Consider the following 13624-nt stretch of genomic DNA (forward strand, 5'->3'; position numbering starts at 1 on the left):
CATTTTAGAATTTAGTATAATGATTATAGTTTGAATATATTTTCTATTCATTTAATATACTTATCAGTTGTTTTATAAAGTTGTTTATGTTAAAATACTTATTGGTATAAATTTGATTGTTGTTAGATTAATGCGAACTCTTGACAGAGTTCAGGTGGGGAGTGTGTGGAAATTATTTTGATTAATTGATAGATGGTGCTAGCATTGCATGTGAAACGCGACGTGCCTTCTGAATTTCCATAGACTCTCCACCGGCAGCTCAATAGATGTATGCTTAGATGCTTCGCACACTTTAGGAACACTTCAGTTCCTATTTAAAAGATTTCGATTTTCGATTATGAAAGCATATAGATTTGTTTGTCAACTCAACCACTATGTTTTGATTAATGATCTGTAAATATTGTACATATTAAAGGTTACATTTTAAAGTGATTGATGTCGATTTATAGCAATCTTAGAATATTTTGAAACATATACTGAATGTGCAATCTTAGACTATGTTTCCCATGTTGAACTTAATTGTCTGTTATTGCTTAATTTAAAAAGCCACAGGTGGTGGTTCTTCTGTACCTTAATTTGTGCACTTACATTAAATTTTCAATTAAAAACAAAAAGGTTACTTTAAACCTTCTTCTGATTTGTGAGTTGTTAAGACGTAGCGATAAATTGCTATTCAACTGGTAGGGTCTGTGGGTCTTTTAACCTTTAGCTCCAGTTATCAATAATTACACTATACACTGTTTAAAACTGCTTTCAAAATAAGCATTAGTCATTTAATACATTCCACAGTACGAATTAACTTAATTGCAAGAAAAACCCCTTAAAAAGAAATGGATTAAAATCATTAATGATAAATTTCAGAACCAAAAGATTAAATAATAATAAGAAGAAAATAAGAAAAACAATAAACTGACCTATTACATAAAACAAACAAACACAATAAAATAAATATTCAAATACATTTTGGTAGACTTTTAATTTTGCTAGTCATTTTAAAATAATTTTACATACATTTCATTCCTAAAAAACAAGAATTATATTACATTTTGATTTTTAAATTCCAAATACCTTTCATCACTTTAGTGCAGGGGGGGAATAACTGTTGGTATTAATAATTCATTAAAATAGACTAATTTTCAGTCAGAGATCAAGCTTGATTATATCAGTCTTTTAATACAATGTATAAATAAATACATTAAACTAATATTTATGAGAAATTTTTTTTTTAACTTACACTGAAATGATAGCTAATTTTACAAATGTATGGAACGTAAAGTTATTAACTAAACAAAGATATATGAAATAAAAAGTAAATTTTTAAGATTTTTTTAAAGCAGTAGCTATTAACTTATTAAGAGTGTTAAGGTGTAATAGGTATTTTGAAAAATGAACTATTCTGTGATTCCTTTGATGGTGTAAAATAGTTTCACATTTTGCAAAATTATAATTTTTACTTAAAACAAATTTACCTTTAAAGATTATTTTTTTAATAAAGCCTACATACAATTCTTCCCCCCAGTTTCAATCAGAATAATTCTTAGTATTAAAGAGTATGAATTTAAATCTAAAAGTGATTATAGCCATAATACACTTCAAGTGTACATGCAATTCTATTCTTAAATCAGTAACCACCCCAAGCACACTGATTTAAATTTTTACGAAAAACAACTGGCAAAAAAAGTACATTTAAGAAATCAAACATTTTAGCAAATTACATAATTAAAAAAAATATATTTGTCTACACACTAACATATATACATGCTTTGTTTTACACAAATTATTTACACACATTGCTTCACAAGCCACAATTCTGAAAACACATTTATTTAATTGTAACTAAATTAATATATGAAATTGTGCTGAGCAACAGAATTGTGAAACAAATGAAAAAGTGGGAGAAGAGAAGACAAGCATAAAATGGTTCAATCTACAATACATGAAATGAAAAACATAGCAAAAGTTTACATTCTCTGGCCTTTCATAATATTAAAATACTAATTTTAACCGATTTTATTTTGATCACTTTGCATATACAATTTAACACAGGTGCATTTCAATTCATAAATGTAATGTAATTTAAAAAAATTCAATACAAAATTATTTTGCAGAATCTTTCTGAATAAACCTTTAATTACTTTTACACATCACACATTCTTACAATATATTACATGATTATACATTCGGCGCACCAACTAAAGGCAGACCCTTCTAATAACAGAAAAAAAAGAAAAAAAAAAAAAAAAAAGAAATGCAACTATAAACAAAAAAATCAAACAAATGCATATTCATATTTTAGCCAGTCTTTGTAAACGCTGAATATGAGCTTCATACAGCATTTCATTTACGTGGTAGTAATAAGGATTTTCAGCTACACTTAGCTCTGGCCTGTAACTAGGTTGTAGAACACTATCTTTATATACCTGTGGCCTATGTGCTTCTGATGCACTGATGTTGTAATTTCCACTAACTATTTCTCTGCTAGCTCGGACTCGTGGATGCATTTCTGGCATCTGCAATAGACAAAAAGAGAAGCAATACATTGTACTGAGATAACGGGACAAAAAATTACAAAATTCACTTGTAAATAAAAAGGCAATCTAAAATTTATATTAATAGCCTGCATTAAAATGCATGCAGAAGTCATTAAACATCTTACAAATTGGCAAAGAAATTTGAAAACTTGAAATACTTAAGTAACAGCTGGTTTTATTTTTCTATAAGATATCAACAAACATCGAGATTCTGATCCCATTCATGTATAAGATTCTAATATCTGCTGAAACCTTTCGACTTTTGTCACATATGGGCCTTGAACTTCAGGATTGGGGCATCCAATTGTAACATGATTTGTGAATCATCACTTGCAACAGGACGTCCACTAAGGGTGTCATTTTCTAATTTCATTTGGCTGCAATGAAACTGTCAGTGTCTAATATGATGCAGCACTGATTCCTTAAAAGGCCACCAACTCCGCACAGACTGCTTTGCCATTTTGTTCACAAAAATTGAACTAGCACATTTCTCAATCATCCCTACTATGCAATTTTTCTGACAGTGTACCAATAACACAACAGGATGGGATCCCTTATACCAACACACATTGCAAGATCATGCTAATACCTTAGTAGCTAGAACTCACAATATGCCTTGCCTTTTGAAGAAACTTCTGACTATCAACATTATGCAACATATTATCAATGCATCTGATATATCACAAATTATCAAACTTACAAATTATTCAGATTCGTAAAATTCCTCATTACACAGCAAGTTTCAAATATAAAATGAATTTCTTACTTTTTAGAAAAATTCATACCAAAATAATTCTATATGTTGACACATATTTTAATATAAAAATCTACAGTCAAAAGTCTTTAACCTTCTAAAACCGGGCCGAAATTCTCATAATATAGCCTTCAGACCGGCGCGATCCGAAACAGTTTTGCCCCCTCTTTGACATTTTCCTAATGAGAAAAGTCATTAGTCCCTCTTCATGGATGAAGTAAAATTTACATGTTTGTCGGACGCTTACGTACCATAGTAGAGGGGTTGCTAGATTTGTAATTTTTTCGATGATTATTTCGCTTTCATTTAAATGAAGTTCTAAATAAACAGTGCATAGATAAATATGCAGTACTGGATGCATATCCAGTGTACAATTTATTTAGAACAAAATGTATGCAATGTTTATATTTCACTTACTATTTCTAATTAATCTCGTAAATAATTTGTGAATTTCTTAACTTTGTTTTCACTCTTCATTTATATTCGCGTATTTTCGTACTAGAAATTAGAAAGTGTGAGAACAAAATTTAACAAAATATAGTAAATACGGACTAGATTTGTAAGTCTGCAGGCTGGAATGCGATTTTTAATAACATATTTTCATTAATAAAATAATGACTAATTTAATGAAATAATAATAATATTTATTACCATTAGATGATTAGAATGAGATTCAATACAATTAGATTTTGAGATGAACTTACAGCAATAATAAAGCTTTACATAACAATAACAGATTTAAATCTTCTTTTTTCGATAATTTTGTTATTATAATATAAAAATCAAAATCCGAGATACATTGGTTGTGTTTAATCATTTAACTTTAACAAATATTACATTGGACTATCAGGCAAAGAAGGTATATCTTTAACGAGAATTTTTCTTTGTAAAATTGGCTTTTGTTTATGTTAGCAGAGAAAAAAATCCGTGACCTATACATGCAATCATCAAAAGAATTTTGAGAACAGTTTTAAATGTTCATGAAGAATTAATTATATGTCAACTTCTTTTCATAGGTAGAAATTTCGTCTAAAACCATCGTTATATCCAAAGGTTGAAGTCTATTTCATTTTCAACGAATATTCTATTTGCACATAATATATTTTCTAATTTATTTTAGAAAGAGTAATCTTTCGCGTTTTCAAAAGAATAAGGACATACTGGGTGTTGACACAATGTAGTAAATCTGTTTTTCATATTTCTTCCAGTAATGAAAATGATTACCCTGGAATATTTTCAAAGCAAAATTAAGAAAACCGTTTACGCCAAATTTTGCATAAAGTATCTTCTCGTGTATTTTTTTATTTAAAGTGTGGAATTTTCTCTTTGAAAATATCAAAAATCATGAACGGAGCAAAATTAATTCATGAGAAACAACTTTGAAATGCAATAATTCCATCGTAATATGAAATAGCGGAGAAAAGTGCAATACAGTTTATTTATTCACAAATAATCCCCCTCATATGCGTAATTTATGTACTGTCGATTGAGAAATATAGGTTAGTAAATTAAACCGGTTATTTCAATACTTTACCTTTATCAATATTTTTATGAGGTCTTTAGTAGAGCGGTAAAGGTGGCTGAACACTTGTAGCTTGCTTGGGTTTGAACCCCGGCTAAATAGTTGGATTCACGGTTTTTGTGTAACGTAAATGCAAGCCAGCTTCTCTTAAAACGTCCTCTGCGAAGGCATAACTCCCCTTATACAGGTAATTGTTGTGTGCTTTGATGTAATTCAGTAAGCGAACAAAATTAATCCAATCAAACCCGAAGAACGGGTTGATTACATGTGGAGTTTTCCAACAGGAAGCTAAATGCGAGCAATTTTCTCTTAAAAAGGTTTAAATGAAAGCATACATCCCCTTAAGCAGATAGCGTTCGCGTGCTTTTCCGTAATCCAATCCTAATTTTCATACATTTAATAGTAAGTTGACATACACCTCATTACAACAACCTCATAACAACCTTTTTTAAAGATATTTTTTTAGTAACTTGTCTGAATTCCCTTTATCTCTTGAGGAGTAAAAGAATTTCAGCAAATAAAATTGGCCGAAATTTTATACAATGCAACCGATGTTTTGATTCTATTTAGAAGTAACGTGAGCTTTACTGATATTTAAATACTTTTTGGCAGATCTCATCCTAAAAGAGGGTCTAAAGATAAATTGATTTTATTTAATTTACAATCAATGAAAATCACTGAAAGCAATCACTGAATGAATGAAAATCACAAAAACTATTATGCATACAATTGTCTCTTATTTATCTCCTGATAAATCAGACAAAATTGCCTACATAATAGAAGCACTTTGAAAGAGTTAACAGTTCTTAAGGGTTTTATGCACTCCACAAAAAAATGTCAAAATAAAATCTTATTATTCATAAGTATGAAAAGAACGTAAACGATAAAAGCGGTTTTATCTATTTCTAGAAGGGCATTAAATCTAAAATATTAATCTATTCTTATTTGTTATGATTAAAAAACATTAAATATGGTAAGCTTAAAGAGCGTGCAAAATTGCTGACGTTTTAATCATAGCAAAAGTCAGTACTAAAAAAATTAACATTAAAATTATGAGACAGATTTAAAAAGAGATGGCCTCTATTTGATTTTCAAGTATATTGGCACGAGACGAAACCTGCAGTTTTTGCCAAAATGTAGCCAAACTGAGGGAAATAATTTTTAGCCAGTGGCTACTCTGAGCAGCGACAATGGACCACCCAGAGATCTACAGATAGGCGATTCTCTAAAATGGGGAGGGCATGGATGGTACAACAGTTGTACCAATGCCGGCGTCTGAGAAAGTCATTTCCTGGTACAACTGCTGTACCAGCCGGCTTAAGAAAGTTAATCTGAACTCGTCGGGACTTCGGCAATTCCGCATTATCGGTTTTTCCGGATTATAGATCATCAGTTTAAATCTGATAAGATGGCATGCAGAAATTATAAAATTAAAAATATGAAATGGTAATTTATGAAATAAAGAGCAATTATGATCTAAAGGGTATCAAAATTTACAAAAAAAAAAAAAAAAAAAAAAAAAAAAAGCTTTATTTATTTGTTTACTTTATTAAACATTTCTTACAACGTGCGCATGCGTAAAGCATACATTGTGTATAGTCGAAATTAGAAAATTGCAACCAGAAAACTATTTGATGTGTATTCGTGATATTTATAATGACAAGGAATTTGATTTAAATTATATCAAAGACGGAGTACATCGAGATGAAATACTACACTTAGTAAGGAATTATTAGCCGAATAAAATAAAAACATCTGCCCTGAAGATAAGGATAGTGCTGACAGATCAACTTCCAGTTCATTGCGTGCCGCAACCCCCCCCCCGGCACAGCAGCGTGAAATTGATAAACAGATTTTGGAATGGTTAGAGAAACAAAGTATATGCCTTTATCCATTTTTTGCAGCAATTTCACTTTTTGTTTGATCGACATCGAAACATGCTTTCGTTTTGTAGATCCTTTGGTAGCTCCAGAATTGGAAATTCTTTTTGACATAATCGAAAGTTCAAGCTTACTTTTATAACATTGCTCTAAGAGTCTGCAAAAAATAATAAGCCGGATCCAATTAGAAGATTAAGGAACAGTGCAATATGCAATATTAACTGAAATAGATAATTAGATAATTTTAGTTCAGCTTATACCGTCTGTTATACATTAAACGTGCATGAGTAAACGCATATGCGCATGCATAAAGGTATTATGCGCATGCATCAATGCATTATGTGTTGACGAATGCGCAGAAAGTTTGTAGCTTTGAGATCCAGATTATAGATCATTCCGGATTATGGATGTCCAGATTAAAGACTTTTGACTGTATTAAGTTACATAGTTATATGCAGTTTTTATATGGTTAGTTCATTTTATGAACAGAATATATTTTTAACTGAAGACTTGCCTATTATACTATATTAACATCATTATTTAGTAATTTTTCCTTTCAGACTCGACTGAAAAGCCTTGCATAATCTTTATGCCGTTACTCAGGCCAATCAGTTATCTGCAATTACTCAAACTAACTTCTAGTTTCCATTACTACCCATGAAAAGCTTAAAAATGCTAATTTATACACCTTCAACTAGCAGCGTAAAGCTCGTATTCATCATGCTCAAGCTTATAACTACCATAAATTACAAATGCTAGCAGAATTACAAATTTTAATATTTAAAGTAATACCTGTTCCCATCACAATATTGCCTCCCACATTCAGAATTTCTTACCCTTTGAAAATTCATTATTCATAAAAAGAAATACAAAAATCTTAGAACATTAGTCATTATTGTATCCATACTACAATAATTATTTATTACAACTTTAAACTGTAATATAAACATTTATTGCACTGATTTGAAATATTCCTTTAAAATTTCTTACAAATAGCAGTTATAAACAGTAGATATTTTTAAACTTGCAAGAAAATCAATGTAAGTAGCTACTGAAACATTTAGATTTTAATAGCACACGTAAGCTATTGAAAATGTTGCTTCACACTATTAGTAGTTTTCAGTCAAAAGTCTATATATTGATAAATGCCCATCACACACACACACACACACACAAAAAAAAAAAAAAAAAAAAAAAAAAAAAGATAATGTTTTCAAATAGATAAAATTTAGCCAATATTAACAGAAAATATTTTTTACTCATAAGAACATCAATGCAATTAATCTTAAGTTTTGACACAAATGTTTTCAGCAAGCTGAATGATGGGCAACTGATGAACAGATGTAAAACATTAATATAGATGAAATTACTGACAGAAGTCCAGATGAATATTTTTTAACAAAAGTTTCAGTGAATGAGCATTGGAAGTTGGATATTAGGAGTAATGGATTTTTTCCCCTCCACCAAAAAATTTAACTGTTATTAAATAATTGTGCATTAAATTAACCACTGACTTTTACATCTAAAACATTTACATTTTAAACCAGAAAACAGGCTACACTGTTTCTTTTGTTCTAAGAATATTACATTTCATCCAAACTACACTCCTCAAAAGTGAAATTGCAACACCAAGAAAGAATGCTTGTAGCGTCATACAAATTGCAGGATCGAGAATTGTGAGATGGATATGCAAATTATTAGGAAAACAGACACATACAATTATTATACACCAATTTATTCAGTATCTAATACAATACACACTGCACTCTCGGGCAGCAATACATGCTGCAATCTGGTGAGGCATCCTATCAATGAGTTCATTGATAGTCACCTGGAGCAGGCTTTGTCAAGCCACATCCACTGATGCACGCAGATCATCCAGGGTTTGCAGCCGTAGTCCTTGGTTAATGTCACATCCAATGACATCCCACAGGTGTCCGATGGAATTCAGATCTGGAGAGGCCAGGTTAGGATGTCAAATCTGGTCAGGCTGTTAAAAGTATGCTGTGCGACATGCGGCATGGCATTGTCTTGCTAGAATACTGTGTTGAGTGCGCCTTGCAACTATGGCAGAACAACAGGTTCCGCAATTTGCGTGACATAGCGGTCCGCTGTTAAATTGTCGTTAGTGTGTACCAGGGACGTCTTGTGATCAAACATTACACCACCCCAAACCATAATGCCCAGAACATAACACCAGTGTGATACTCTGCGAAATTGGCTGTTTTGTAGCATTCTCCGGGTGACCACCATATCTGTCAATGGCTGTCACTCCTCCACAGACAGAAACAAGTCTCATCTGTGAACAAACAATGCCATTCGATGGTCCACGCACTATGACGCTGACACCACACCAGGCGTCTAGTCTTTTGTTCAACAGTCAATGGTATTCCTGCGGCTAGTACCCGTGAACGTTAGTGTACTGCATGCAATCTATTGCGTACAGTTTGAGTGGACACAGATCCACTTGCTCCTGGAGGCAACTGGTTTAGATCTCATGTGATGTGGAGAAAGGGTTCCCAATAGTTGACCGCCGAATATGCCGGTCTGTGCGCTCTGACGTGCACCTGTGCACACCACTTCCTCTCCGACGAGCATCTAAACCTTCCTGGAATCCATCGTGTGACACAACATTGGATGATATTCACACTGTGCCCAATACGAGTGGCTATTATGTGCAGCGACAAACCAAATTCATGGAGTTCGATAATAAGGTCATATTCCCCAGTCATTAACTGATGGTATTGAGCTAATTGAGCTCGCCGTCATCTCAGAGGCATTTTCTATGCTTCTTCTCCAGTGCTCCAAAAACCCTCAGATGCTGTCTATGAGAAGGGAAAGTATCTGACAATTTATAGCCCACATATGCATACCACGTGATCCAATGCGTATGCAATTTTTATCATTTGCATATCCACCTCACAATTCTCCTGCAATTTGCATGATGCTACGTGCATTCTTTTTTAGTGTTGCAATTTCACTTTTAAGCAGTGTATAACTTCTATCTCAATTTAATGAAACTCCAAATCAGATATACAAATTTTATCTACAGGGATGTAATTGCAAAATTTCAGCTGTAACTACAACATGTAGTTTTAAATGTAACCAATTACAGCGATTTTAAAACAATTATAATAAGCAGATACATTATAACTTTTCAGGAACCATAAAACTGTATTTCCTTTTCATAATCATAAAATTAAATCCCTCCTTCCTTATTTATCTAACCTTAATTACCTAACATTTCTTCCTTATTTAGATAATAACTTCCTTATTATCTAAATCCTTAATTATCTAACATTTAGTTCCCTTATTAAAATGGTTTCAACAGGACAACAAGCAAGAAACAACAACATATTCTTCATCTTTTTAGTGCATCTAGATTTCAAACTATATATAATCTGCAAAGGCAATTTAGTTTCCGAGCATGCAATATCAAATAAGTCCTAAAACAATAAGTAAATAAGAGGGTTTTTTTTTAATGTGTATATGTATATAAAAACTATAGATTTATCTTACACAATCATCTATAGATGAACTGGATTCAGGAAAGCATGACCTAGCAAATAAAAATAAAAACTTTATTATGATCAACAATACAATGGAAATCACAATAGAAAAATAAATCTACTAAGGGCAAAATAAGTCTCATATCCCAGGCCTTTGAAAGCAAACCTACTAAAAATTACCTCTTAGAGATAACCTACTAAATATATGCCTATTTTTAAGAAATAAATAAATAAATATATATATATATATATATATCTTGCACTACTTTATTTTCTCTGAAACTAATCAATCAGTACAAGATCTCCAAAAATGAATAAACGAAATTTCGTAAGATCGCTGTGAAATATGAAATGGAATTGTTAACGCTTTTATTTAATGACCTCACTCAAAATTGAAGAAAATGTCAATTCTATGACTACTTAGGGCAGATGATTTTTAATTTATATTTTAAGTTATAAAATTATATTCTGTAAAAACGTGAGTAGTTTAAAATCAGGATATAATTTTATAATATGGTACAAAGTCCGAAATCCAGACTCGTCGGGACTTATTGTAGGGCAATTACAGATTTGGGATTTTTCCGGATAATAGATCATCAGTTTAAATCTAATAAGATGGCATTTGGAAATTATAAAATTAAAAATATGAAATCTAAATTTATGAAATAATGAAGTATTTATGATCTAAAGAGTAACAAAGTTTACAAAAAAAAGCTTAATATTTATTTGTTTACCTTATTAAACATTTCTTTCAATGTAAGCTGTTTTAAGTTGCTTCATTTTTTGTGCTAATACCTTCTCTTTAATTCTGTACACAGACATAATCTTCTGTTCAGTTACATTGTTGAAATCCTGAAATTGCTGTTTTGAGAATTCCGACTAACTTGTTAATCGACATTTTCTTGTTTTCAGTAACTTCTCTGTCACTTTCTTCACTATTGGTAGCGATATTTTCTGGATCTAGAACTATACTACAGATTTCGCCATTCATGATATAAAAACTTCTTTTACATCAACTTCATTTATTACCTCTTCTCCACATTTCTTTACAAAATTCGTTAATTGGAAAATTTCAACTTTGTTTTGCAATATCCAAAAAATTTTTAAATTAGCAGCTATCATCATCAAATTTAGCTATCCTTTACTATACATATTTGGCTATGCATCATGAGCTTAGCGACTAATGACAAGTTGTTCTGTTAAATTTTATGTTGCTTCTATCGCGCACTGAGACAATTAAGCCTGAATTGTATTAGTTTAGTTATTTATTATACTGGGTGGCCATATATAAACTGACAGTGCTCACAGTGTTCTGTAGCATGATCTATTTGCAAGAATGACGCCACATTTTGTAGGAAGATTAAACAAGACGGGGAACAAAGGATTCCGCGAAAAAACAAATTAGTTCCAAAAGTCACCGCTAGGGGAATATTTGGCACTGTGTAATAGAAAATAGAGTGTTAACAAATGCAAATTAATACGGAATAAAATTACCTTTTATTATGCACATTTTCTGATTTAGTTCAAGTGCAATACGGCAACACTTTTAAAAAAGCGTAAAATCTACATAAACACTGATAAAGTCTCGTGATCTGCAATATCATGTACACTGAGCAGAAGAAGAAGTTCTTTATTCAAATTTCATGTTACATCCATTCGCACAGTGCCAGCTGCTTGGGTTTTAAAAGGCAATGTGTTACGTTACGAATCAATCAGATTGAAAGTTTATGTGCAATGTCTCCTTCTTTACTTGAGCGTGAGTTACTGGTCAAATTCTTTTACCTCAACCAGTGCAAAGCATCAGCCGCTCTTCATGCTTTTAGAACGTAAAAAAATGAGTAAAGGTAACGGTCCTGTGTCAGTTAATGGGCTAAAAGCAATGGTTGCAACATTTGAGAAAACAGGTTCTCTGAAGGTTCAGTCAGGCAGAGGACGAAAACCTGTACCACAGAATACAATCGAAGCAGTTGCCAGGGCAATTGTCGACAGAGAACCAGACAATATTGCTGCCACCTCTAGCGCTCGTGGAGTAACTCGGAATATGGATATGCCTTACAGTACGGTATAGAAAATCTTACGAAAGATTATCAACTTCTATCCGTACAAGAGTTACTGTACCCCGACCATGATAAGCAATTGACTTTTGCTCTCACTTTTCTTGCTAGAATGGAGGTGGATGATGCTTGACCGTTGAAAATCTTATGGGGAGACGAGGCCCACTTTTACTTGAATGGAACTGTGAATACCCAGAACTGACCACCACATGCAGTCACAGCAATTCCCTTACATTCACCAAAGGTAACTGTTTGGTGTGGGTTCACAGCGGAATTTATTGTAGGTCCATTCTTCTATGAGAACATTACCCCGACAGGACTGGAAACCTGTTCTGGTACCGGAGAGAAATATCGCCACATGTTGAACAGCTTTGTCATTCCGGCACTTCAGCAAAGACAATGCCTGGGGGAAATCATTTTCATGCAAGATGGAGCCCCTCCACACATTGCTATATGGGTGCAACAGGTGCTACGACAGAAATTCACATCAGAAAGAGTCATTAGCCGCTACTTTCCAACTGCATGGCGACCTCGGTCGCCTGATCTTACCCCTTGTGACTTCTGGCTATGGGGTTACCTTAAGTCCAAGGTCTATCAAGGAGTGGTCCAGGACCTGGCTACGTTAAACGATAACACATCACGGACTGTATGGGTTATTCCTGCAGACATGTTACTTTCTGCTGTTGTGCATACTGTGCATATGTGGTCTACAACAATAGCAGCCATACTGAACCTCATTTGAATGCAAAATAAAAAAAAGGTAATTTCTGTATTGATTTGCATTTGTTAACACTCTATTTTCTATTACACAGCACCAAATATTCCCCTAGCGGTGACTTTTGGAACTAATTTGTTTTTTCGCAGAATCCTTCGTCCCCTGTCTTGTTTAATCTTGAAACAAAATGTGGCGTCATTCTTGCAAATAGATCGGGATACAGAACACTGTGAGCACTGTCAGTTTAATTATGGCCACCCGGTACTTATGTCTATTTCTTGCACATGCTTAAGGCTTATCAGAGCTCCAAATAAATAAATTCCCACCATATACTTAAGCCTTATTGAGGGCCAGTGCTAGATATTTTACCGCCTGATGCAGTCTCCGTGGGTCCTAAATTCTTCGACGCGGCCATACAAGCCCTGGCCAAAGAATATATATTGTTAAGAAGGAAAACTTCTCTGCAGCAGGAGTAGCTCTGTCCCAACATAGAGGGAAACGGCTGCACATGCATGAAATATCTGTCGCCAAAGCACCAAAGTACGAAGATCACGTTTATCAAGAGTCCATAAAATGAATATTGTTTTAAATTTCTTTAAATTTTAAAGGAAAAGAAAATATTTTTTCGTGTAAGTAAATTAATCAATAAAGACAGTTAT

General features: G+C 32.7%; 1 protein-coding gene across 1 annotated transcript in view; it reads right to left on the reverse strand.

The window, feature by feature from the left end:
* Positions 1 to 957: 957 nt before the first annotated feature.
* The window catches only part of LOC118200444 (uncharacterized), a 29586-nt gene continuing 16919 nt past the window's right edge, over positions 958 to 13624 (reverse strand). The window contains exons 3-4 of the mRNA XM_035372416.2: positions 10207 to 10246; positions 958 to 2510 (exon numbers count right to left, since the gene is read on the reverse strand). Of these exons, the coding sequence (XP_035228307.1) occupies positions 2286 to 2510; positions 10207 to 10246 (265 nt within the window). The 3' untranslated portion in view covers positions 958 to 2285. The remainder of the gene's footprint in view (positions 2511 to 10206; positions 10247 to 13624) is intronic.

This window comes from Stegodyphus dumicola, chromosome 8 (assembly GCF_044657685.1).
Source record: "Stegodyphus dumicola isolate Sdum_Otavi_A_Nest chromosome 8, ASM4465768v1".
NCBI lineage: Eukaryota > Metazoa > Arthropoda > Arachnida > Araneae > Eresidae > Stegodyphus > Stegodyphus dumicola.